Source organism: Corvus moneduloides, chromosome 3, assembly GCF_009650955.1.
Source record: "Corvus moneduloides isolate bCorMon1 chromosome 3, bCorMon1.pri, whole genome shotgun sequence".
Classification (NCBI taxonomy): domain Eukaryota; kingdom Metazoa; phylum Chordata; class Aves; order Passeriformes; family Corvidae; genus Corvus; species Corvus moneduloides.
Window position 1 is genome coordinate 46,486,990 of NC_045478.1, and position 27,761 is coordinate 46,514,750.

Below are 27,761 nucleotides of genomic sequence, written 5' to 3' on the forward strand. Positions count from 1 at the left end.
TTGTTAGCAAGGATGCTCTCAGTCTCTTCATTCCCCAGCCTGTGTTGATACCGCACAATGCAAGCACAATAAGAACAAAATACAGGAATAAATGCGAGAACAATGCAAGCACATGCAATATTTCCCTCAAATATTCTTACCACCTCCAACCATTTTTAGTTTAGCAGACTTTTCCATGCAGTAGTTGGCTAATACTCCTCAATGCTTTCCTTCTCCTTGATTATGTCCAGCTTGCCTTTTTCCACCACCACCATCCACTGCTAAGGGATTCTACAGATCTACTTCTTGCAGCATAAACAATCACCTTCTTCTGTTTGCTTTGGGCCTGACTCACACTGCTTTCATTTGATATTCCCTCATTCTTCTAACAGAAAAAATGACTAATTAGCCCTTATTCCTTCTCTCCATCCTATTGCATGCCACAAATGATTCTGCAGACCTCTAATATCTTTGCTAAATTGTCCCTTTTCCAAGCTGATTAATCCAGGCACACTCCATTTCTTCCCTTGATTGTTCCTACTGCCCTCCTCCAAACTGCATTTCAGAACCCCTTTTGAGCTGAGGAGACTGGGACTTGATTTAGTATTCAATGGCACAGTATAAATTCCTGGGTTGCTAATCTAACAGTGTCTCCTGTTTTGTTCTTTATTTCATGGAATCATAAAGGTTGGAAAAGAGCTTCAAGATCATAGACTTCAACCTTTGACCAACCACCACCTTGTCAACTAAATCACAGCATTGAGTGCCACACTGAGTTGTTTCTTGAACGCTTCCGGGGAGAAATTTCTTCCTTATAAATAAATTGATATTTGGTGTGCTTGTTTCGCTTCTACCAAGAAGCAAGTTGACATTTTCATGTATTACACTCCAAGCATTGTTCCCAAGAGGTTATGGTGAGCTCAAGAGTTTGTTCCATCCATTCCTCCATAAATGAGGTTAGGATTGTTTGTCCCCTGTGCATCACTTAATTTATCTGCACAGAGACTTTTACCCGTTAATTTATTGCCCACTTATTATTATTAAGGTCTTCCTGCAGCTCTTCAGTCATTCTTCAGCCTGGAGTAACTTTGTATTGTCACCAAGCTCTGCTACCTCACTACTCACTCCTTTTTCCAGTATGTAGCAGCATACTGAACACTGCAAGTCCTAGCATAGTCCCTGACAAGGCTTTTCTGGTGATTTCCATTTGACAGCCCATCAGTTCTTCCTTTCCTTGCCCTTAAATCAATTATTTATCAATACCAGGAGTTCTCCCTCTTGTTACACAGCTGTTGGTTTTCTAAGTGCATTTGGAAGGAAACTATGCCATAAGTCTTCTAGAAATACATAGATTATATGAATCCAATATCCACAGATTAAGGCAGGACTTCTCAATAAAAAAAGCCATATTGATTCTTTTCAACTAGGTCACTCTTAGAGAAACATTCACTAATTCTGTCCTCTGTTTTTATTAACTGTCCTTGAACAGACTTAGAGGACTTTTAGGTCCCAGAGTCTGCTTCTACAAATCAGCAACTAGGGAGTGTGAAAATGGACAGCTAAGAGAAGTTACAGTCCTAGTGAACACCAACAATTTTGTGATCATAAAAGTTAATGCCATGTTCCTTCACAGTCTCTAACTTGCTGGCTTGTGTTAAAGATGCAAAATACAACTTCAAGGGAACTAATCAATATAAATACATAAACTTTTTGTCCTTGCTATGGACAGCTTCAAGAGCTGCTCATATTCCATCGGAAACCTGTTGTGAAAAAAAGCACTGGGAAACTGAACCAAGTTAATTGTGGATACAATGTAGATTTAGAAGTGTTCTTCTAAAACACCATACAAACCCACACACAGCTATTGTGATTACTTTGATTAAATTTTCAACTTCTGCTGAAGACTGAGACTTACTCAGCAGGAACTGCTGTCTCACTAACCTCGTAAGGCCACAGTGCCATCATCAGAAAGCTTATTTGGATCGAGAAAAACTTTGGCATCAGCATCCAAGGAGTCTTGTACATATAAAACTCGCTGATTCTGGAGCCCTGTATTGTAGAAGTGAAAATACCTAAAAGAACACAAGAGGGAAAAATTAAGTAGGAAGAACTCTGATTCTCAGTTAGGCAAGCACAAAAAACTTGTATGAGATTGTCATGAAGTGAATAAAAGACAGATGAATATGTTAGGGAAACACAAGTTTCACATCAGAGTAGGAATCATGGCTAGGATGCATCCAAAATATCCTTTAAAAATAAAAGCTGCATTTGCCACAGTGCATTTCAAAGAATTCTAAGTATACTATAAACTCCACATAACTGTCTATGTTAAACATTTCTGGCAGCTGCAGCATTTCTCTGTTACAAGTACTGGCACAGGTTCCCATCCCTTATGTTCTCAGGTTTGTCATTCATATAGCTGCTTTCAACCCATACTGAGTGACAGACTTATGTTCAAATGAAACAGAATGAAAACTGTTTCATTTGTATTTACCAATGCCCCTAAAGATGCGTTTGAAAAAGTTGCAGAACAGACAACTACAGAGTTGCCTTTAGTGAGTGATACTCTTCCCATCCTAAGACACTACAGATCTCAAAGAAATTAACACCCATATTCTATGCAAGTCAGAGGTACTACATTTTTCTTCCTTCATAGAACTTTACTACACAAACATGTGACTTAACAAACCAGACAGCAGCTTCACCTGGGGGAACAGGGGAATTTATGAAGCAATGTTCAAACCTCAAAATCAGTACATATATTCCCTAAGACTGACCAGTACTTGGGTACAAACTTGGGTACAAACATGGTGTCATAGGTTAGCAAGCATAGTCCCGGAAGGGATGTCCTTGCTAAGGGGTGCTTACAGCTTCCTCTGGGACCTGACAGAACCTATCAGCTGGCCAGTTTGAATATGGACAATTCTTTAAGCCACTTAAAGTTGTGACCACCTCTGTGATGCACACTTAAGAATAGACAAACTCCCCCTCCAAGCTCTCTCTCGTTTCCGGCGCTGGCACAGGTGGCTGCGGGCCCCGTGTGGGGGCCAGCGGGCCCGGCCAGGCCCTGCTTGGGCCAGGCCGGGCCGGGCCACGGCCATCCTGAAGCCATGGACCTGTTCCAGCCGTGGAACCCCCCCCACTGCCGTGTCTTGGGCAGCCGGAGCGGCTCGGCTCTCCCCCCTCTCCACTTCGATAAGAAAAATTCAACATTCCAGCTGCAAAGCTGCAAGGCCGAGGTGGGATTAACCCTTTTAGTGCTGTGAAGAGCTGAAAACCTGAGGGAAGAGAGAGAGGAGATGCTTAAAGCTGAAATTCTGTTGTGAAGCTATGATATATCAGAGTATCCCGTTGTAATTCCATGAAGATATGGGGGGTGGAGTGGTCAACTCGTGCTTGTTAGCAAAAGCACCTGCACTGAGATAGGCAGATGTTGATGCAACTGTAATTTCATGAGAAGTTTGGACAGGGAGAGATGAACCAGATGAGGACTTTTGCTCCAAATGGGAAAGGAGAGAACCTCAGTTCCTAGAGATGCTCCCAGAGATAGTCCTAAAGATGAAGATGAGGAAGACCCTTTGCTCCCAGGGAAGGAGAAGGGCCTCTGTTTTTGTTTCTGAATGGCTCAACCTTAAAATTGTACCCCAAAAACCTTCAAGAGTGGACTCTCGAAAGCAGTTGCGAGAAAAGCTTCAAGTTGGGGGAAGGGGCTCACATGCGAGCAGAGAGACTCCTCTTCCTAAACGGACTGAACAATATTTGGAAGTGGGCGGCTGTCTCGTTGTGATAATGTTTTCATAGCATGAGCAAGAAGAGACTTCTCTTTCTAAATGGACTGAACAAGGTTATTATGGAAGTGGTAAACAGACTGAACATCTTAAGGGTTGTCTTTTTACATTGTCAGTGGGAGAAGGGAGGAAGGTGGGGGGAGGAGGAGAGTTCTGAAGGTGGTATAATTTTTTTTCTTCTTTTAGGTCTGTTAATAAACTTCTTTATATTCTTTCAAGTTTGGTGCCTGCTTTGCATTTCTCCTAATTCTTATCTCACAGAAGATAAACAGTAATGAGTATTTTGGACCAAGCCACTACACATGGTAAAGCCATAAGGGGAAAATACACTCACAAAGGCCTTGTTAACAATATCAGTAATACATTACTATTACAATATATTTTTATATATATATATAAAATATTTTATATATATTATGTACAATAACAATATAGTAATACCTTAAAAGTAATAACAAAAATGTTCAGCAAGTGCTAAACTGAAAGATTTAAAAAAATAGAAGAAAAAGAAAAGTAATTTTCCATTTGACCATGCATTTTCTTGCCAATTTCACCTCTGCAATGCTGGGCAACAAGCTGGGAAGCAAAGGTCAAACAATGAGACAAACACAGCACCTCCCTGGGCACCCTCCCTTTCTGCAGCCTCTACAGAACAACTCTTCACACACTGTCCTTTAGCAGCTGTTCTTCATCCGGAAACCAGAGTAGTTAAATTTAAGAATTTTTAAGTGTCATGGGAAGTTTAGAAAATTCTTGAAATAGAATAGTTCCTTCCCCCACACCTTACTTAGTGTTACTTAACTTGGTAGAGACCTCTTGATCACCTCAAACACCACAATATAGGGCTTTTCTGTATTATTTTTGAACTGCTCTGATTTAAGTCCAGGACATGCCAAGAAGGAATATCACTCAGAAAGACTAAAGAGACATCTATTAAAATCAATGTAAAGTGTCATAAATTACAAGCACATTAAGCTCCTGGCAGGACAGTCAGCTGCATAAAATTAAGAACTTGTATCTCTTAGCAGAGACTGTATTTATCACTGCCATGAGCACTTCTGCAACATTAAGCCTTAATAGCACTGAAGGTACTGACACCCAGGCATGTTTGCACTGCGCAGGGAGAATGGGTCAGAGAATCCAGAGCAGTCACTGACCAGACCTGGTCACCTGCTACATCTGCAGGAGCATCACATACAAACTAACAAGCTTTGCCTGACTCACTCAATAAGGCATACATCCCCAGATGCAGCACTGTCCTAAACAGCTCCACTGCTTCTGAGCTTAAACCTCACACCTCTATACACTGACATGCTGTGCCACATCCATGACAATGTAAATCCACATTAAATCCACAAATAGTTTGGGTTCACTCCCTGCCATATAGCTTCACAAAATCCCATACAGTACAGAATTTCCCTCCCATAGTAACAAGTATCTGTGCCTTCCTCACAGCACAGATCACTAAAACAAATCCCTCTCAATATCTGTGTAGAAATCTTAAGGCAACAAGATATCCTCTGCTCTTTCTCATCATCTGTGGATGATGGTGAACACATAGCTGGCATATCTGGGTGCCCACTCAACACGGATCAAACAAATTGAAAATATTGAAAAAGATTCTCTGTGTTTCCTGTGACTAAGAGTGGCTGGTTGCTTGCACTACCCCTTTTTCAATTGCTAAAACAATCTCTAGATGTTATTAAGTTAATAAGCAGTTTCACCCCTTTACTTCCTTTCTCTAGAAGCTTTCTGGTGTTTCTAAAAGAGATCACATAAAATTCAGTAGCAGCTGCAGTCTCCAGACCTTGAGTAAGACACGGAAACACCACATCTTGACCTAGCCAAAGATTAAAACAGGGATGTAAGTAGGCTAGGCACTGGAATATAGCAGGATTTCTTTATTTCTACAAAGACAGATCTTTTTGCATCAGTTGCTTTAAGTCCTTCAAATGATTTTTCCCTTATCCCCTGCAGCTACAGGAACAGTTTTTCACAAGGGAATTCCTACTGCTTTTCACTGGCTATGACTAGACAAAAAAAGCCCACTAGCTGCTCAAAGAATGACCAACATAAGAGCAGTGTTCTAGCAAATATGTGGAACAAAATGCACGAGGGGTTATGCTGTTTTCAGATGATGTGCCTATAACTATACTAACAGTGACCAAGCTTTTCTGAAAGGAACTCCTCAAAGCTTTACCTTCATAACAATTATTCTACAAAATCTGAGTTCTGATAAGCTCACAAATTATTATTCTTCCTATAGAAAGAAAAGACAACAAAAGAAGATAATATGACTGGAAACTGGAGAGAGACAAGCACCTTGGGCTCTCCATCATGCAATCACACGTTAACATTGGCTTAGTTTTCCTACTTCCCAACTATAAAGAAATAAATACAATTTGTAACTTGTTTTCCTAATTAGAAGTTGCCTCTGACTTGCTTCACATTCATCACAACCTAAAAAGACATTCCTCACATACCTTTTTCCTTTCTTGAAGTGGCAGCTGTACTTGGGATAATCATAGAGCTCAGTCATTCGTTCCTTGAACAGTCCTCTGACAGGACACTGCTCAAGAAAGGGTACTGTGAGCTTGTTCTGAGCCTCCACAAATGCCTGAAAGAAAACAATCAAAAAAATTTGAATTCAAGCAGAAATGCGTATTTTCTACAGAAAACATTTTCAGAAGAATGCATCGCAGTCATCTTTCCCCCATATAGATTATGCAGTGTCACACATGAAGCATCCTACGTGCTTATTTGCATTATGCTACAGTTCTTTAATAAGACTCAACTTATATATTGAATAATGACTCTCCAGGGCATACACTGGGGTAACCAGCCAAGGACAAGACCTTCCTGCCTTTCCCCTTAAAATACCCCAAAAACCCAAAACAAAACCACAACAACCAAAGAAACCCTAAGCAAACAAACAAAAACCCCCAAAACCCGAAGTAACAACCCCAAAAAGAACACCATGCTTTTAAAAATCTCTCCCCATATTTGCCTAAATGACAAATATTGCCCACAGACTGCACTATTATTTCAGGAGCTGGGAAAGGTTTTAAGATGGCACAAAATGTCATGTGCATGATCTGTTCATATTATTAACATAACACACACAATTACTCCCAGTGAATATTTCATGAGAAGCCCGAAGTACTGTTCACAGATCAGTTCTTAGGAAAAAAATACCTAATCTCTGAAAACTTTGGGAAGTCTGTTTTCTTTAAAACACTCCAGCTCCCTGTCACAAACACTTAAGGACAGGGATCAAAACCATTACCACTCCAGCTGTTCATTGCATGCATGGAAAACCTGGTGCTCTGTTGGTGTTTCATCATCCCTATTTACAGCATGGTACATTAACATAAAATTAATACCTAAGCATCTTAGGGTGAATCACAGCTGCTAACAAGCAGATGGGCAGGCTTTTCTGTCTCTAACATGAAGCAGGTAGGACAGGACACTGTGTATGGCTGTAACTCACAGCCAAATCCCACAGTGGCAGCTGCAGTGTCACCCTTGGACTCCAGCCACTTACCTTCAGCATGAAATCCCGTCCACTCATCTCTTGCTTACACAGGGCTCTTTCCCAGAAGAGGGTTTGAAAGAGCCTATTGTTTCTACCTGTCCTGAATCTGTCACACAGCAATCAGATCAATGCATTTTAACATCTGAGTTACACTTCATTGCAGGGCATGACCCACAGGAATAGCAGGGCTACAATCCACATTGCACAACTTGTGCTTCACAGACCTTCAGAAAAGCCAGCTGCTGTACAGACAGAGTACCTGGCACACACTTACCAGCTGCTATCAGTGTTTTGTCACAGAATTAATATGTGCATAGTACATCCCAGTGGTAAGCCAAGCAGCCACCACGTTCTACTGCTATAACCGTCCCCCCATCAGATGGTGAAAGAACTTAATCAAATCTCCCCAAGAATTATGTGTATCTGAATTGGTTTTCTCTAAATGGAAACACATGAATTTCAAAGACCACATACACAAAAATCTGGACAGTGGATCCCACACAAATAAACTAACTTGTCCCAGTGCTGTGACATCTACAGGAAAACGATGGCTTATAAAAACATGTGTAAGACCATCACCATCCAGTGTACTGAACGGGCAAAAGCACTTTCCAGTTGCATGTAGTGAACAGAAACTGGCACACATCTTAGTTTCATCCGTCAATAACAGGACCAAAATGGCAACATTGCTGCAAGGGTATACTGGAACTGTTTGTTACTCACTTTTAACTGCACAGACACATCTTACCACATCCGCTTTCATTAGTGATATTCAAAGAAGAAACACAGACTTTTCCTTACAAGCATTTGTTGCACAAGAGCATGCTTACATACTAGCTATTACACTCACAACTGTATCACTAGTAATTTTGCTTTCAGGAGCTTAATAGATTTTTCTCATTTCCAATTACTATACACTAAAGGTTCCAAAATTAATTGTAAAAGGAATGCCAGTGCTGTATGAAAAAGGAGGAAGGAATTACAGATTTTTCAAAGAGTTTTACAGAGAAGAATACAGTCCAGTCTGGAAACTTTCTGTTTCCACACTTCTGGGCATAAGGTTGCACTCATGTTTAAAAAGCAATCCATAATTGAAATGTTGCTCCAGGTAAAGTACAGGAACATATGTCAGCAGAAACTCTCACAGTAAACAACTTCATCTACCACACTGAGCTAAACAGATGCCACCCAGGCTACAGGGCTAACAGTAACCATACACCTTCATGAACCGAGAGAGAAAGATTTTTATTGTACCTATAGATACCTCCATCTGACAATGTATCATAAGCCTTGAACCAGGACAACCCACCCAAGACTTTGCTAACAGAAGAAAGGACAGAATAAGGGTTCAAGTAAGGCAACTCCTTATGGCTATTTTGGAAAATAAGGTAATTTGAAAAACAAAACAATTTCTGAAGTATTGTACTAAGAGTAGAGATGACCTACTTGAGGCTGAAGTGTCTGGCCATTACTTACATAGGCCAGTTGTTATTTTAAACAAATTGTTTAACTAAATTTCATCTAAGAAACACACACCACAAATTCTTTTTAACCATGCTTTTTTACAACCTATCAGCTTTCCACATTCTACTAAGCTACTCTGTCAAGACAACTATTCCACTGACAGTATGACAGTACACTTTCCAAGAAAGTCTCAGAATAGAAACTGTTTCAACATTACCAGTTTTTATTATTAGTCTGAAAAGTATTTACAGTTTATATATATATATTCAGTCAAGCATAGTTCAGTGCAACTCTTACAAGAGAGCACATACCTAAGTATTACAAAATACAAAATAAAATTAATCAAACTTCTTGTGACTTGCCCCTTAGCATTTAGTCTTTTAGTGTTTAACAAATAAATATTCAAAGTACAATCGGAAGACTTATCAAAACATGAACAAAACACTACTCTATTATAACTCCAAATCCATTTAATTGTAGATTTGAGAGTTTCAGTTCTAGTCCTAATTCAAATATACACATGTTCAGAACAGTACAACCCAACCCCACACGATCCCTGCTTTTTCATCACTTGTCCATCCCTCATGTCTGGAACAAGCTCAGCATTACTGCCTACACTGTCAGTGAGTTAAGGTACTGTATATGACTGACATAGCAGCAAAAGACTTTGCTGTTGTCTAAAAAAGAGCTTATTTCCCACAAAGCGTTAAAACAAACCAAGAAGCTGAAAGTCCAAAGCCAAGACAACAGTGAAAGTGTGGTTTTGCAGTTTGTGGTTTATGTCATTACCAGAAGTGTTTCACCTGTGTAGCACATTTCAGCTATGCTGGGGATGTTTCCTCAATTGGTTTTAGAAGTCAATGGCCAAACTGCAGCAGAGCATGAACTCACATTCTGCACTTCCCTTCCCCAAAGTGAGACAGGAACTTCCCCATCTGAACAGGGGTTCATTTTAATTTACATATCTGGAGAAGGGAGTTTGTTTGCTCATAGCTGCCCTTGACTGCTCCAACCAAGCACACACGGGAAAAAAAAAGGTGATACAGTAAAGCACATAGATTGTGAATATGGAAGTGCACACTTCTTGAACAACAGCTTTTCCACAAGATATTGAAGATGTGACTTCATGAGTGGCTTTATTAGCTCTGAGACTGTGCATTGGATCTGCTTAGCCATCTGCAGATTTCAATAACCTTTTTTGTAGAAGATACATGCACTGCATACATAAGACCATCGCTGTGACCTGGCTGAAAAATTTCTAAATTTGACTTTCACCTAATTAAAAGTAGACTGTGGGTGGCTAGAAAAGGAAAGATCCCATTCTTGGACCATCTTAGATCCAACTATCATGTGGCCTTTGGGTGACCTAGATTAAGCACATATGTCAATAGAAAACTAATCCACAAACATGTTCGCTCCCAGAACATCACCTTGTGATGGTTATACCCATGCAAGGGAGGGACGGAAGCATTCGTATCAGTGCAAGAAGGGGAGGGAAGGCAGAGAAAAACCACACAACCACTTAACTTAATGGAAACCTGCAAATTATACTGGGTCAGGTACAGCACCATCTTGCACTCTACTCTCACTGCAAAAAAACCTGATTAAGCCAATTACAAAAAAAAAATTCCACCCTTCTATGTTCACTGTTTGTAAACTGCTAGCTATCAAGACTCCACATAATCATTTGGACTAGTCACAGAAAATAAATATAATTTTTTATACTCATAGCTGTTGTGGGCAATTTCCTTCATCTCAGTCCCTTTAGCTCTACAGTGGATATCAGGTGAAAGCACCATGGACGTTTCAGAGTTAAAACCAATCTCACACACCTTTGCTTCTTTCTCCATGCTTCGGGGAATAGCAAACTTTATGCTCTGCTGACTCAATACAGAAATTAAGTGAAGCCTACTCATTTATTTTCTGTGAGAGCACCAATGTTTGACATGTCTATTCCTGCTACACCTAGAAAAGCAGAATCCCAACATATTTGTGTATCTATTTGACAGCATTTTTTCTGACCTCTTCTACGAAAGAGGTAAACCAGCAAAATACTTTAATTCCCTTTGTCCAATAACTCCTGAAACTTTGGAATAAAATTATATACTTGCATACTTACTTACACAGGAACTCTTTCCACTCCTTTTGTCATACTACTACTGCACAGCAAAATTCTGCCAAGGTGTGTGGTTTTTCCAGTGTAGGCAAGTAAGATATAACAAGACCTTCATTCCACCAATATGACAACTTGTGTCTGGGCTGCTGCATTTTTGAGAGGATGTTGTAATTCCCTATTCCTTATTCTGCCTCCTGTATAAACTACAAGCTCTGGAGAATGTGATTCACTGTCCTCCAACTGTTCTCACCCAACCTGTTCACAGTATGTGGCTATAGTATTGAATACAGGGACACAAGAAATCAGGTCTTTGTATCTTCTCAATCCCTAATCTTTTACAGGATCCCAAAAAACACTTTAGTAAAGTGTCTGTAGGGCATCTCGAAAAGGAAGACATAACCACACATACATCCATCTCAATTTGGCACAAAATTATCCTGTGTTTACTGTTTCTTAAAGATATCAGAATTAAAAAATCAGTATTCTCCCAGCTTTCTAAATATCTCATTTTCAATATTAATGTCCATGGCAGAGTTTTTCACTAAAACCTGATCCCAAATCAACCTTTTTAATCCACATGAGTATTTATATATGCTGACAGATTTGCAAGTAGGGAAACAGTTCCTAACTGTACACATTTTATCTTGCTCTTGTCAGTTACTGTAAGTTCTATTTGACCAGCCTCAGGCTCATGAAAATGTATAAGGTAAGCACATACGCAGAAGAAGCTAGAAGGAATCTCACTAATGGAAAGCCACACTGTTGGATATTTTTGAAAGGAGATCCTGCCCTTCATCAACTTCCTGACACAATCATGCATGCTGGGTAGATGCCAGTGTTTCAGATCTGGAGCTACAATTGTCACTAAGTCAGTAGCCATTGCAGAGGAAACCCCCTCCACACTGTCACCTACCACTTTCTGGCCATCATCCCTCCAACCCCCCATGCCATGAATATCAAAGCAACTGGCTCACAGACATTATTTAACATGATTCTCTCTCAGTGAAAGACTGGTTCCAGCAGCACATTCTCACTATACCACACTGCAGGCTGAAAACACTGCACACCTGCACTCTGTAATAACATACACTAACAAAGCCTAACTTCAGGAGGAAAATGTTTTTGGTTTTGCCTTTAAAAATTAGTTTTAAAAAATGCACTCACACACTTTGTCAGTTTTTGAAGAAAGCAAGCCAAAGAAGCTTTCCTTCTACCCTTTCCTAACTATTTTATTATGGCAATTTTAGATTTTAGATGTACTTAAGACAGTGGACAAAGCACCCTAAAATTTAAGTGTTTCTCTTCAGTATGACACCACCACCTTGAACATTCAAACCGGCCAAGAAAAATGGGTTCAAGATAAACAAGGGTTTAGTTTTGCAAATTCTGTTATCTAAGTTATACAAAGTGTTCCGGACTTTCACAGAACCATGGAATGGTCTGGGTAGGAAAGGACCTTGAAGATCATTTAGTTCAACGCCCCTGCCATGGGCTGGGACATTTGCCAGTACACCAGGGTGCTCAAAGCCCCATCCAACCTTTCTCCCATTAAAACATAGGGACAAAATAATGGCATTGCTGGTGTAATGGGATATCACATGATGTACACCTTCATTCACTATGTAAGTTTTCAAAAAAATATTGGCAGGTTCTTCAAAAGCAGAGTACCAATGCACCTGGTCTATAGAAGAGAACCATGTGAAAACAGCCATTCCCATGCAAAGAAAGGTTACCTTTGTCTGTTCGCTATCGGGATCTTCAAGCCAGCAGTATGGATCACTGATTTTACATCCATGGTAATCCGACACCTGAATTTATAAAAGACAATAATTTTAAAAAAGACATGCACACAAGCAAACTCTATCTATCAAGCAATGACAGTCAGCATGATGAAGGGCATTTGGAATTTCACAAAACCATACAGTGCTAAGGAGCAAAGAAAGAGAGAACCAACACATTGCTCTCAGGTGAGTTACTAATATTACCATTCTTTGCTGAAGGCATCACAGCAGCAGAGTAGTCCTCAGAGAAAAGCACAGAGCACCAGAAAAATGGTGAAATGCACATAAATTCCTTCCACGGGATAGATTAGTAGGCAAAAACGAAACCCCACCAACCAAACCAAGATCCCTAAGGTTTTCAAGCCAAATTATAAAACCTCATTACGGGGTGTACCCAAAATATGGTTCCTGGTTACACAAACGGTCTCTGGTTTAGCCCTCCCCACTACTCTTGCCCACAAATATGTGCATAATGTGTATAGATATAAATAGTAATTTTTTTAAAAAAATCAAAAGCCCACCCCCCCAAAACAACAAACAAAACAAACAAGCCACAAAAGATTAACCCACGTGGTTGAATTTACCTTCTTTCTTCCTCCAATACACAAAAAAGGATTAGATATCTGCTGCTAGGGCTTGCACAGGTCAGCCTTTCAGTCAACTACGAAAGTAAATGCTTCAGGATTTTTTCCAGCTGTGGCTCATATCGGCAAACATTTTCGTTTAAATGCAATGTAAATACTTCCCCGGCCGGTGTCCAATGCACAGAGGAAGGGAAAGAAAATCGAACCCATTTTAACCAAACCTACACCGTAATCCCGTGTGCATCCAGGTACGGCGGGAACACCGGGAGATGGGACTATGTTACAGACGTGCCATCCTACACAAATAGACTATTTGTTCCTTTGCTGACGCTGCTGCAGCCCGGGCGGAGGCCTGGGTTTCCCTGACACAAGCCGCGGTACCGAAGCTCCGGGATGCGCCGTGCGGCCGCTGCTCCTGCACCCCCGGTGCCGCCGCCCGCCCCAGACCGGCTCCCGGTCCCGCACACGCGGGACGTGCCCGGAAGCACCGGCGCCAGGGCCCGAATCCCGCCCTAACAAGCGCCCGGCAGCTGCCGCGGCCCGCGGGCGTGACAAACCCCAGAGCCTCTGCACGGAGCACGCCGGGCGTTCAGCGGCCGCAGCCGAACAAAGCCCCGAGAGCCGAGGCAGCAGCCCCCGCCCCGAGGCGGCCCCGCGGGGATTGCGAGCCGGGTGCCCCGCGCCCGGGCCCGGCGGCCGCCGCACACCGGGGGCTGTCCCAGTCAGCGCCGTACTCACAGCGGTCTCGTCGCGGTACACCTCGGGGTACTGGAAGGCCTGCATGGCGGGCTGCGGCGGAGAGCGGTGGGAAGCAGAGGAGGAGGAGGCGCAGGCGGAGGAGAAAGAGGAGGAGGAGGCGAGGCGCGGAGGCGGCCGCGGGGCTGGGGCTGGGGCTGGGGCCGAGTTTCGGGCCGTGGCGGCAGCAGCCGGCAGCAGGCGCGCAGCGCGGCACAGGCGGAGCGCCGGCGCCATACGGCCGCCCTCTGCCGGCACCGCGCCTCCAGCACCGCGCCTCCAGCACAGCGCCCCCTGCAGGCCCCCGCCGGGTAGACGGCAGCGGGGCGGGGCGCGATGGCGGCGGCTGCGGGAGCGGCGGCTGAGGGGTGGGTCCTGCCGCCCCGCCGCCCTTGGTCTCTGCTCCCCCTCCTGGTCACCCTCCTCTAGCGGAGTTGTGTACCTGGCACCACCCGGGTTCCATCCTACTTATAGTAAACGTTTGCAAAAAAATAAAATCGCAGGTTTTTATTATTTTTCCTCTCGGCTCCCCAGCCTTGCCACACGGTGAAGGAAGAGGCTCGGGTCTGGCTCGCAGAGTTCCACTCCATGTTGACCGGAAAACAGAGCTGCTTCCTGGGTGGGGTTGATTCTTTGAGTCTGATTCTGTGGCTCAGGCAGCTCGAAGCCAGGTCACAGAATCACAGAATCGATTAGGCTGGAAAAGACCTCTGAGATCATCAACCTGCGACAGAACACCACCTTGTCAACTAAACCGTGGCACTAAGTGCCACATCCAGTCTTTCCTTAAACACTTCCAGGGATGGTGACTCCACCACCTCCCTGGGCAGCCCATTCCAATGTCTAATCACCTCCTTCTGTGAAGAAACTCCTCCTGATGTCCAAATTAAACCTCCCCTAGCACAGCTTAAGACTATGTCCCCTCGTTCTGTCTCTGGTTGCCTGGGAGAAGAGACTGACCCTCACCTGGACAGAACCTTCTTTCAGGGAATTGTAAAGACTGGTAAGGTCACCCCTGAACCTTCTCTTCTCCAGGCTAAACCCGGCTTGGGCCACTCAAACCTTTAGTGCACTTCCATCGAACATGTCTCTGCAAGTTTCCAGAGACGCCCCTTCACCCTAAAAGCAAAGGACAAGTTGGCCACCTGGTCCCAGTGAAGATGGCCACTCCAGAACACCAGCCCGGCTGGCTGGTGCTTGTGCCTCTCACCCCCAGTGTCAGGGCGTGTAGTCCCACGCCAGCCCCGACTCTGGCCTGTGCAGCCAGTCTGCATGAAAGGGCACCCAGTAAAGGAGTTTCAAGTGGATGACTTCAGGGTCACCCATGGGGTGTTTATTTTACAATAGGATTTCCTGGGTCGGAAAACTTGCAAATATTTTTCCTCCAGGGAGAGACCAGGTGTACTCCTCCTGCACAGTGGAAGCATGAAGGGGACAGGAGGTGCTTTGGCAACATGGCTGAACTGCTTTTCTTCCGAATGAAGCTGCTTCCCACAGCTTTTGCCAAGCTGTCCTGTCAGCCTGGGGGACTTCACTGCAGCTCTTCTTCCAGAGTAAACTCGTGTGTATGTGTGGTTAATGGCACCAGCTGGAGACACAGAGGTTTGTGTGTGGTCTTTAAAGGTCTGGTCAGCCCAAAGAGTGCTCATGGTTATTAATAAAGTAACCACCTGGAATGACAGTGACCTTAAACATTTTAGAAATGGCATCAAACCTTTATGATTATGAGCTCAGAACTGTGTCTTGATTGCCTTCACTTAATGGAAAGAGTTACCATCTCTAATTGGACATCCTGTGGAGGCTGAGGGTTGTGTACACATGAAATATTCCAGGCCCGTAGTGGTCACTAAGTGACATAACCATGTTCATCATCTTTGCTTACATCCTAAACAACACCTATGCAGCTTCTTTTCTCTCATCCCTTCTCTTCTGGTCATTTTTCCTTCTTACCGTGTTTCTTTGTTAATCTTCTCCCTTTGCAAGGCAGCAGGGCAGCTGCTGATTACAACTACACGTTTTCTTCTGGAGCTCAAGAACATGCCACCAGCAAGGAGGTTAATGGCAATGCCTTGACATGCCCGATGCTGATAAAAGCTTGCTAATTGTCTGAGCAACTTGCTTAGGTAGATACTGGCAAGCCAAGGCTATTTCTGTCTAAAGCTTCCCAGACGGAATTGTATGTGCACACAAATTTGCATCACAGGGAGAATTATTATCTCAATACCTCTGTCAAGCATTTGGCTTGCCAGTGTGCAACACAAGCTGTATGTGCACAGTTTGTCTGGGAGTTTTGGGCAGCCGACTGCAAATTCATTTCATAGACAGCAGCGGCCGTGCATCTCATTCAGAGCTGCAGTTTGCTTCACGAAAATGTCTTTTTCAGCCTGATGGTGTTGTCTGGGATGAATGCATTTATGTTTGCCCAGAATGACGAAATGTTTAGCAGCTCGAGCAAGGCTTGAGAATACCTCTGACTGAGCAGCTGAACATCCCAATATCCTGGGCATTACCACAACGTCTCCGAAGATCAGCTTCATGCTGTAAAAGCAGCCAATGTGAGGTGTAGTGAAAGTTTTGGGCAGCTGCGCTTCCTCCGCACAGCTGGAGCTCCCTGAGCTGGCGGGAGAGGGCGGCCTGACCACACGGGTGCTCTGCAGCTCCACATGGCAGCGCCCGTGGTTCCTCAGGCTCCAGCAGCCCTCTCAGAGCAGGGCAGGGTAATGCCTGTAGGGGCTGGCAAGCATCCAGTAAGCACAGCAATTATCCGTCACAATACCTTTCAATTCTTCCTAGACACAGAGAAGGTGGGAATATACAAAAAAACCAAAGTACAAAGTTGTCCAAGATAAGATCTTTGGACCTGTAATTTTACAAGCAGTCATTTTCTTTCAAAGATGAGCACTAGGGACAGAAAGTGAATTTTCTCTGTAATGTAAATTTCTCCCTTGTTTGTTGGGGGTAGTGGGGGGGAGAAGGAAGTGAACAACAGCAGAAGGAGTAAATCTACACTCTCAGATCTTTTCTTATCAGAAAAGCAGTTAATACAGGTTTACATAGTGTCTAAAACACTGCCCAAAACATGTCTTTCTTATCTGACACCATGCACCCCCTGTAGAAATGAGAGTTGCAGGAGCTTTGGGGTGGGTCGGACGGTCGGGATGTGGACGGACGGTGACGAGAGATCTCTGAAGTCAGATCTTGGAACATGTGGTTTATTGCAAAGGCCGTGGGTACAGGGGCACTGCTTAGAGGTGCCAGACTCAGCTCGGAGCAGGCCCAGGAGAGCAAGAGAGTAAGTGGGTAAGTAAAGAGAGAGAGAGCGAGAGAGGAATGAGAGTGAAGAAGTAGAAGTGAGAGTGTAGTAAGAGTGTCTGAAGTCCTGGTTACAATACAATAAATCATCTTCTGTACTGAATATTCTAATTGTCACTAACCAATCTAATACAATATACAAATCCTATAGCATTTACATACAGCCTATAAGAGTTCTTATATTACCGTAGAGTGTTACATCTTAACTTCTAAAAACTACTCTTTGGACCCCTTCTGCTGAGCTAGTAGGGTCTGCTCTGACCCTTGGACCTGCCTGCAAGCAGAGGGTATTGTTCAATCAAGAGGGGATTACCTTCAGTCGGCCATACCATTGTTTTCCAGTTGTTCAGTAACTAAGACTTGGTAATTCAAAGGTGGCTTTCATTTCGATGTCGCTTATAGTTTTCATATTCCCAAAATCTTTTGTCAGGCAATCATATTTATAAGGCTTTCCTGTTTCATCTTCCCCAACAGAGAGTGAAGTGTGCAGTCTGCTAACAGAAATCCTTACAATGAAAGGTGTAGCAATCTTCTCTCTTTTTCAGTGTGTTTGCTTAGCAAGAAATTAAAGTGATTCACATTAGGACAGTACTGTGACTGAAAATTTGAAGCCTCTTAATTGTATAGTGTTGTTGCAGTAAGCAAATTTCTACTAAAATGTTACCTTTTCTTAGGCCTAACCAACACCAGCAGAGTTCAGCTTTGATATTTGCTGTGTTTTGAGGATAAATTGCTGAGTAAGCAAAAATTTATCTTCCTCTATTTAAAACAGAAAGTTTAAAAAACTCTCAGTAGTCTTTGTCATCTTATCACACTCCCATGTTAGCATGATTCTGATCATTTGCAAAACAGATACTGGTCTCTGCTGATATTAATCATAATTCTGCTGATCATCCAGTCATTAGCAAATCTCTTTCAGCTTAGTCAGCATCTCCACAATTACTCACTGCAAGTAGTATATTGACTCAGTAGGAAGTGAACTCATCGTCTTGGTCAGGGAAGATCTGACAAAAAATCTAGCAGCAAATTTTGTTTTTACCTTCCCTTGTCGCCCTTTCCCCAGCCTCACTCGCATTATGACTTACCAATAACTGGAAACTTTTCTGTTATAGAATGAAGACATGTTTGTACCTTTACTCCTGGTTTTTTATACATGTTTTTTTATTTCATTTACTTAATCGTGGGACATCAGTTCTGCTGTTCAGACGTTTATCAACAGGTGTCAGCAGAACCTCAGTCTTGTGCTACGATGAGTGTGTGCTGAGGTGTACAAATAACTCCAGTTTCGGAGGAATGTGACTTTCAAATTGTCTACCCTGATGGGTTTCTATTTTGGAAGCACTGACTCAAGAGCCTAAGTCCTGTTGATTTTCAGTGATTCTTTGATTCCTAAATGTTCATCTACTCTACACATTAATTATGGTCATTGTATATTGTTTATAGATAATTAAAGGATTTTTAAAATTATTTTTGAGCTGAATTATGAAGTGGCTTACATAATAAAATATGGTTTTTATTATCTCAGTCACAGAAACTTCTACATGACACAGGTCTGGTCAATATTTGAATGTGCAATCAAGCACAACAATATTTAATTGTGGAAAATTTCTCAGTACGCCATGGGACCGGATGGGTGCGTTGAAGTCAGTGTCACGCTGCAGAATCATCCTCTAGCCTGCCCTGGGCTTGTGCATTGGTGTGCTTATGTGTGCTTACGCTGCTGGTGCTGTGAAGCCAGTTTGGTGATGTAGTGATGTCCATGAAGCATTAGTATGGCATTGCAATTACGAAGTAGTATTAAAAGGTGTTTTATCAGGTGGGCAATCTAAACCAACATATCTAAACCGACATATCTAAACTGATGTAGGAGAATGAACACACAGATCATAACATAACTACATCCAATCCAAAATAACTTTTCTTTGAAGGAACTTTTTCAGATAGATGAAAGTTAAGGTGTTTTAGGTTCGCCTTTTCCTTGTGCAAAGGAAAGCTGAGGCAAAGAATGAACAAAATTCTAATCATAGACAAGACTGATGATGTTTTTTTTAATTGATTCTTTTTTATTGTTATTAAATTTTAACATATAATTTGCCATTAAAAGAAGGATTTGCCCAAAACCAGAGATCACATAGTAAAAACTGTGCCCTTGTGTCCCTGGATAGATAGTCAATACTCAGGTCTCACTGCATGTGGTGTGCTTGGGTCATTTAATAAGTTTTCACAGACACCTTCAGTGCTTGCAAGGTTTGTAGGTCTGGTCCCTACTTATGCACCCAATCACCGTGTTCCTGACACCTAGATTTTACTTACTTCAGCATTTCTGGAAATTAGTCCTAATCTTATACAATTCAACTGAGACTCATGGCTCAAGTATTTTGCCAAATTCTTCTTAAGAAGGCTCTTGCAGAAGAAAAGTTAGGAGTTGAACTTTTCTTGCTACACAGTATTTAACAGGGGAGAAGGGTGTGACATAAAGTCCAACAAAGTCAATAGAAGTTTTCATGTCTACTTTTGTCCCGCACCTATTTCACTGAATCTTGAATCACCCCTTCCTCCACCTTTTCCCACCAAACATCACTCTGGAAAAAGAGCTATCTTTATAAATATCATTTTCTATATAAAGAAATGATATTAATTCTTTGGTGTGGAAATGTAGCAAATCCATATTAGTAAAATTTAAATAGAAGTGTTAATTTTCAGTGTTTGCTTTTGCCTTTCCAAAGTATCTTTTGTTGTTGTTGTTATTGTATGCAAAAATACTTTATATGCTAACTCCTGCCTTCAGCATCAAAAGCAACTAAGATAATCTTCATACAGAAAAGGATGACAGTATAAATAATTCTTACATGGCAGTATCTGAAAATGGAGATAAGTATGAATTGGAAGAAGGCTTTTCATTCTTTTCTGTTCTGAAAATGTAAGGATAAAAATTTTCTTCCTTTGGATGAAATCTTCTGCCTATTAAAATCAAGGAAGTTTTGTCACTGATTTCAAAAGCATAGGAATGTCACCCCTAGTCTTGGCAGTGAGCAAACCAGTAGGCAGCTTCCTGTTAACAGATTATGACATGTTGACACAATTTGAAATACATTAAACATAGGGAATCTGATATATTTTTCTTGGAAAGGAAAACAGTTTTAGCTCCTTTTAAAAGACTCCACATCTAGAAATATCTTCCTCTGCAGTCATCATCTAGCCATGTTTAATACATTTTGAATGCATGTGTTCAAATGGCTTAGAAATAAAACTTTCTGTTATGCCTCAGAAAACATTTGGTTTGGGTTATAAAAATATAGAAACTATAGATCCCTGCAGAAAGAATAAACCTTGGAGTCAGAGCACTAGAAAATGTGCTTCCAAGAGAGACTTGCATGTGCCTTTGAGAAGAACCTCTCAATACTTGGGAAAGAGAGAGAAAGAAGCCATATGCAATTCAGTGACCACTGAATCTGACATTCAAACTAAATTGGACACTGTGCAAGGTTATCACACACAGTGGGTGCTCTAGCCCCCCTCTATAACAATTCATTTAAAATATTGCTACTACGATTCCATAATGAAGGCAAAAATAAGAAGAATGAAAAAAAATTAAATTCCAGAAGTGCCTTTTCTGAAAGGCATTGGATTTCAGTAGATGCTAAATAATTATAATTCATGTTTTTAACATTTAGGGATAACTTTAGCCTCTTCTCTAAATGTGAGTCAAATCTAGTCCTGAAACTGAAAACACATTCCAATGATCCTGGATATTAAACCTCTGTATTTCTAGTGCTGCAGACTCTATGTAATTCAGATGTGGACCAGGGCTTCACTGTGCCATTTTCCACATGTGGCCAGGTGGTAGAGATGCTCCATGCATTTATGATCTACTGCTTTCAATCAAAGTGAGGAACACAAAACCACAGGTAGCTTATATTCAGAGACGTGGAGGAAAATCGTATGATGTTACAGGTCATTGTGCATGTAACACTTGCAGCATGCCCACAATCTGGTGTTTTGCAGCCTGTGAGAAAGGAAAGCTCCTGGGGAAAGGTTGAAGGTGTATAATGGAAAAGTTATGTATGTTTTTACAGCTTCACCTTGTTTTAGAGCTTCACCTTGACTGGCAAAGCAATGTAAAAAGAGGACATTGCTGATGTGAAAGTTTCCCAAGTGCGTGATGACAGTTGGTGCCATGGGTTGTCCAAGATGGCAACATGGCTGCAATTTGCATGGAGGAGAATTATGTTGTGCTTGATGTCAGGGGAATGGATGGGAACACGAGAGGAGAGGGGAAACCTGCTTGCAGCTGTGGGCATGGATGAACAAGCAGGAAATGGGCTCTGTCAAAATCAGGGAGAAGCATCTTGTGGTGAAAGGATGAAAGCTGGACTGGTAATTTTAGCTGTGTGGAAGTATGAGGAAGGTCAAAGCTTTGAAGTTTTGTGCATCAAAATTTACAGAGAGCCTTGAGAGTCCTAGACTGAAGGTACTGGACAAGCTCAAGGCCCAAGCAACAGAGCAGCCAGTGATGTTAACCACAGTGACTGGAAAAAGCAGTATCAAGGAGAGCTTAGAAGACAGATTAAGAGCTATGGTGAGCCATACTGAGCTTGAGCCGATGGCGAGACATTCAGAAAGAAGCAGGCTGGGCTTTGGGCTTGGACAGAAGGGAGCAGACAGGTGGATTTGAGTCATCAGTGTGAGCAGTTGGGCTTGTGTTTATAGCTGACCTTCCCCAGAGATGAAATGCCCTCTCCAGTGGGAGGAGGGAAGCCGACCAAGGACAGAGCCCTTTGGAGCTCACAGAAAGCTGGAGAAAAATGAGGACATGTTATTCTCCTGTTCCAATATGTGATTTGTTGATAAGGAAAGCTTTTAATAACTAATTTTAAACCCTACAACCAAAACTTTTCAAGAGATACATTCTAATGTAGTGTGGAGCTGGTACAGAAGCCCTATGTGGTTTACTCAGTAAATAGTCACTTTTTTAGAAGAATTTGGAGTTTGTCAAGTTACAACAATATTACTGAAAATGAATGTCTTTCATGAATTTTGTTATTTCCTTCTCTTGGAGAATTGTGCAGGAATTTCAAGGATCCAGTACATACTAGAACAAGTTAAACATTTTTCTTCACCTGGAAATTTTAATTAAATTTTTGCGAAGTTTTTTTTTTTTCAGGTTTTCTGTTCCTGTGGTTTCAAATTCTGATAGAAAATGTGGAGAAGGAGAAATTAAGACAAATTTCATGGAAATAAATTCCTCTTCTGAATATTTTTATTAGATGTTCTCCCTTTGCATTCAGTCTAGACAGAGGAGATATTTTGCAGTGCCTGGAACAGGTTCCTGAGTACAGCCAGAAAACATGGAGCAAGTCAGAGAAATTGCAGAAATAAGTATGACACATTTGGGAAGAAAAAAAATCCCTCTAATTCACTGCATCTAGTTGATCTAATTTATTTTTGCCTCTTGGCATGTCTTCTGCTCTAAACTCTGCACATGCCTGAGAGTCATCAAAATGCACAGGACAGGGCCAAGGTAAAACAAGGCCTGTGCTCTGTAATTTCATAGACCAACTATTCCAAAGCACTGCTGAAATTACTCAGGTTGGAAGAACCCTTTATGAATCTTGAGAAAAAAAATTAAACGAGCATTTGTGCTAAATAACAGTGATGTTATTTAGCTCCACTTTGCCCCATTCCTCTCATACGTAGTGGGATGTGAAGTCAATATTCTTCAGCCATTTCTGATGTTTGGCTTCTGTAGAACCAACAGACAACCACTGCAGGTTATTTGATCCTTTACAAAAATTATTTAATTATCCACAGTTAAATATTCTAGAGGAAATAAAAGTACTTTGGAAAGAAACCTAAAGGAGAGAAAAGTAAGAATTAAAGACTAGGACACCACATCTTCTGCAAGAAGGGTCTTGCTTGCCTGGTAGACTTTCTTTGATCTCTAATTACGTTAGATGTTATGTTGTTGATGTTAGTGCTGTAAATAATCCCTCTCTGAATTCACTAATTAAATCTTTTAATATTATTCATTCCCTCATACCAAAACTTACTTTAGTAATTAAAAATGTCATGGTAATTTATGCTGGCCGTATGACTATTTTGTCAGTTATTTATTTAAATAATTTTATTTTATTACAACCTCACAAAAACTCATCCTCATCATTTAATTAGAGATGTATGTGAAAAGCCAAGAGGTATTTGGAGTTAGGCTGTGTTCACTTTATTTATGTGCTTACTCTTGCAAACTTCAGGGTATTTACAAAGGTATAAAGGGTAACAGTTGTTACCACACCAAGTAAAACTTGCAAAATATCTCCATTTGCTTCATGATAAGCGTGTTATCTAGATCTTGTAAGCACTAAAGAGATCAGAGAAAGAAATGTACCTTTCTCTTGTGTAATGCTACCTGGATTTTCTTTTTGTCTTGTGGGAGACTGGCAAGTTGCTGTAAACCAGCTTTCTTAATCACTTGTGCACTCACTGCCCTTTTCCTGATACCACTCACATGAAGAAAGAGACATTTCTACACAGCACTTAGGATTTCTCTTTTACCAGAGCTAACTGAAGGCGGCTGCCTACATAAGATCTTTCCTCATGCTGGCAGCTCTGAGCTGGGGTGTTTCAGCTAAAGACACATTGGGGCATCAGACAGACTTTCTCCAGGACTCAAACCTTCGGAAAAAGCACAGTAAATTTAGTAACCATGCCCCTACACCTACTAAAGAAACGGAATTTGTCTTCTAGTTTCAGGATAATAAACCTAACAGCCTCATTTCCTGGAGGGCACTGAAAATAAATTTAGCCATACCCCTTGTTCCAGGGAGTGGAAAAGTTGGCAAGTAGTGTTCTCCAAGGGAAGTCAAACAGAACAAATCCCTTGGTTGGAAACACAGGGCAGCCTTCCTTTTTCTCTTTGCAGAGCACAGAGCTGAAATCATGGTTGTCTGAGTTAACAACCCTTTTTATTCCCTGGAGGCTGTCTGATATGCAAAATAGACATTGTGCCAAGCACCAGGCTGGAGCAGGTGGCTTGCCTGCTGAGCCATCCACTTCCTACAGACCACCATAGCCAGGGGAGATCAACTCCCCCTGATTTACTCCTTGTAACTTCTCCTTTTAAGGAGGATTTGCTCACCAGTGGGGAGAGGCACTCAGTGATCAGACAGAGCACTACACCTGAGCCTGACGCTTCACAAGTCACATAAAAAAAAGAGATTTATCTATGTCTTCCCCACTGCCATTCAACCCCTCCAATCCCCCTTATAATCTGTCCCTGAATGGGCAAGATCCGGTTTGGAATGACAGCAAGGAAATGAGGAAAGCCTTAATTCCCCAGCTCCCTGGGAGTTTGCCTTAGAAACCACTCAACAAGCCCATGGCTCATGGCTACACTAATCAAATTGTTAAGCTCATGTTCATAAGCAGGTCTTCTTTGGAACCTCATGGTTCTGTCCCTCCACCAGGTCCTCACCTTTCCTCAAGTACATTGGAGGACGTCTTCACCATATGTGAGCAGAAATCTTATGTTACCTTATGCTGTGTTGATTGAACTACTTGAAGATCTTTCTGCAGTGACTCGGGGAGGACCCCACCTGGTCTAGAGAAACAGGGAATTCTGGAATAGCACCACTGGAGGACCATCATCAGGTCTGTTGTCCAGCTTGAACCTACAAAGCAGGTGATGAGTAACTAACACATAACCAAGTTTCCAGCCCATGTACCTAAACCTTTCTGCTAACATCCAACTTAACTCTGCAGTGAAGAGATCCTGCACTGTTTTGCTACAAATCTTGCAGAATCCAATGCTGCCCAAAAGCATGCTCTGAAAGCTCATTTGCCAGTACATACTATGCTGTCTGGTATGGTAAAAAATGCCCGGTCCCATGAACTCAGGTCTCCTCCTCCTTTCCCCTGCCCTTGCATACCTGCACACTCAGCACTTCCCTCGCATAAAGCATGGTCTGCCTCTAGGTTTGCTTATCACAGTCTCAAGAGTAAGTACTATGCAAAGTTAAAATCTGTTGAGCTCAAGGGCATTTGACCCTGACCACAACCTGCTGTTCCTTTAACAAACAATTAAGACATTCCATGTGTGACTAAATTTGAAAGCAAACCCAAGAATTAACCAGCTTGTTTTAAATAGGGATATAAATAAGAACCAGCCCAGCCATTGCCTAAGAGATAAGCCAAAACTTTGGGTCTCAATAAAAGTTCAGTCACTTCCGAAGGCTGGATATTTATTTAAGGAACAGGGTCATAATTTAGGGAAAAGGTCTTTATTTAGGGATTTTAGGGAACACAATGTCCCCCTGAATCTCATTTCTATTTGAGTAAGTTTTCTCTGAGTATGGATGATGCTAAAGGAAAATAACAAAGCCAAATCCATTCTTGCCTAGCACAAAAAGTACTTCTGTGGGACTTCTAGTCCTAGTGTGAAGTAGCAACAAACAAAATAGTTACAAAGGTATCTGCATAACTTTGCACTGTGTATCTATCTCATGGCTTGTGAGAAGAGAATGCAGTAAAAAAAAAATCTGCATTTAAATCAGGTTTGACATAAAAACTTGGCTGGCCTAATAGAGATTAGCTTTTAAAAAGATGCTAACAAAAAATATTCAAATTTTGAAGTTAGTGGAACCTTGCTTGATCAATTTCATTAAAATGGCAAATATAGTTTCTTATATGAAATGGTGTATTAGATCCTTGAATAAGAAAATTATAATACATCTTCTAGAGGTTCATATAATTATGTGTTACAGTTCTGGATCATATAACTTAGGAAAACCTAAAATAGTTTTAATGCTCTATCTAGGTAAAAAATGCTATGATAAAACTGCATGTATCAGGAGAATTTGAAAGTAGCTTTTTAGCATGAAAATTTTCTCTGTGGCAGAAAAATAGATGGAAGGAGAACTTTGGTTCTGCTTAGTAGTGTGAAGTTAACAAAACCGGTAATTAAGTTATGAGATCATGGAAAGTGACTATACCCACACATTTTTCGAGGTGATACGGAGTGCAGAGAGTTCATTTTTCAGGGTTTGTAGATTGAAGATTACACATTAACCACTAACCTAACTGATAACTCTATGGACAGAGTCCATTCTTCCATGTAACATGGCCTCACTTGTCCCATGCATGATGTTTTATGAGAGCTCTAAAACTTATGCTTGCACTGTTTTCTTGCAAATTATTTTCCATGTAGGTAAATAGAGCCTTTCCTAAAGGATTCAGCAAAATATCTGAGGATTTTCATGCAGATAAAATGAAACCTTACATGAAAACTACTACAAGGAGGAGTTTTATTTCAGAATACGAAGTGATCAATTATTCCTATTACTTTTGAATTGAATTTGGAAGAGCGCTGCTGTTTGCCTAAGAATTTCACACTACAGCCTATCACTGCTGTGTAAAGCTTAAAGACTTGAAAGTATTTAAGTACCCAACAAGTATAGTGATTTCAAAGAGACTGGGTACATGAGCATATTTGAAATCTTAGTGCCCTCTACATAAAATCAAGGGCAGTAGCAAGGTCAAGGGGTTTTTGTGATGTTTCTGACACTTCTCCTTTTTGTGAGAGATTTTCTTTGACTGGCAGAGAAATTGCTAATATGTCTGAAGCTGCTGGTTTAATATTGTGTTTTAACAGCAGAGGAAGGTAAGCACATTGTTACAGCAATTAGTACAATGGTAAGATTTGTTTTGAAAAGAAGTTTTCATGCAATATTTTAAATAGATGTTTCATGGCAGTATGAGGGGTCAGATGAAAGTCAGAAGATCCATTTGTTCTGTAAAACACGGGAAAAAATATAAGCACACAATGGTGTTATTATCTTTGTAATTAAAATCTTTAGTGTCTCATGCTACAAGTGAACTAAAATTGTGTAGCCATTATAGTAAGTTAACACTCAGATATAACACAGGGGTATCAATATTGAATTCTATCGCCGTGTAGATCCCTTGTGATAGCTTTTTCTTGAAACCTTATGTAAATAAAGGGAACACATAGCATTCATTAACTAGTACATAATTTTCTGTATGCATTTATAGCATTAACAAAACATTCATTTTCAACCACATAATTTTTTCTGTCTCTTTTTCCACAGATGTGCTACAAAAGTGTTTCAATCACCATGATGCTGAGGTTTTTTCTTACTGGTAAAAAGAAATTATAGGTCTTTTGTTGAAATCAAAAGGATTCAGAGCACTTCAATGTCCGTATTCGCAAAATAAAAGTCATATCAGTATGACTTTTTTCACCCATTTGTTCTCACTTCACCATCCTAATCCATTTTCATTACATGGCATATTTTATTAAACATACATTTATATGTGCCTACTATTTCAAATCTACTAACTAATACTGATATTTCAGCAGGATTTTCAAAAAAACCACCCCCAAAAATTTGATTGCTTTCCCCCAAATTTCTGCTTTTCCAAGAAATTTCAGATTAACAGCTTTTCCACCAT

General features: G+C 41.2%; 1 protein-coding gene across 1 annotated transcript in view; it reads right to left on the reverse strand.

Moving 5' to 3' along the window:
• Positions 1-14,226, reverse strand: part of PREP (prolyl endopeptidase) — a 91,242-nt gene extending 77,016 nt beyond the window's left edge. Inside the window, exons 1-4 of the mRNA XM_032101355.1 lie at positions 13,986-14,226; positions 12,616-12,690; positions 6,251-6,384; positions 1,921-2,051 (exon numbers count right to left, since the gene is read on the reverse strand). Of these exons, the coding sequence (XP_031957246.1) occupies positions 1,921-2,051; positions 6,251-6,384; positions 12,616-12,690; positions 13,986-14,219 (574 nt within the window). The 5' untranslated portion in view covers positions 14,220-14,226. The remainder of the gene's footprint in view (positions 1-1,920; positions 2,052-6,250; positions 6,385-12,615; positions 12,691-13,985) is intronic.
• Between the last annotated feature and the right edge of the window lie 13,535 nt (positions 14,227-27,761).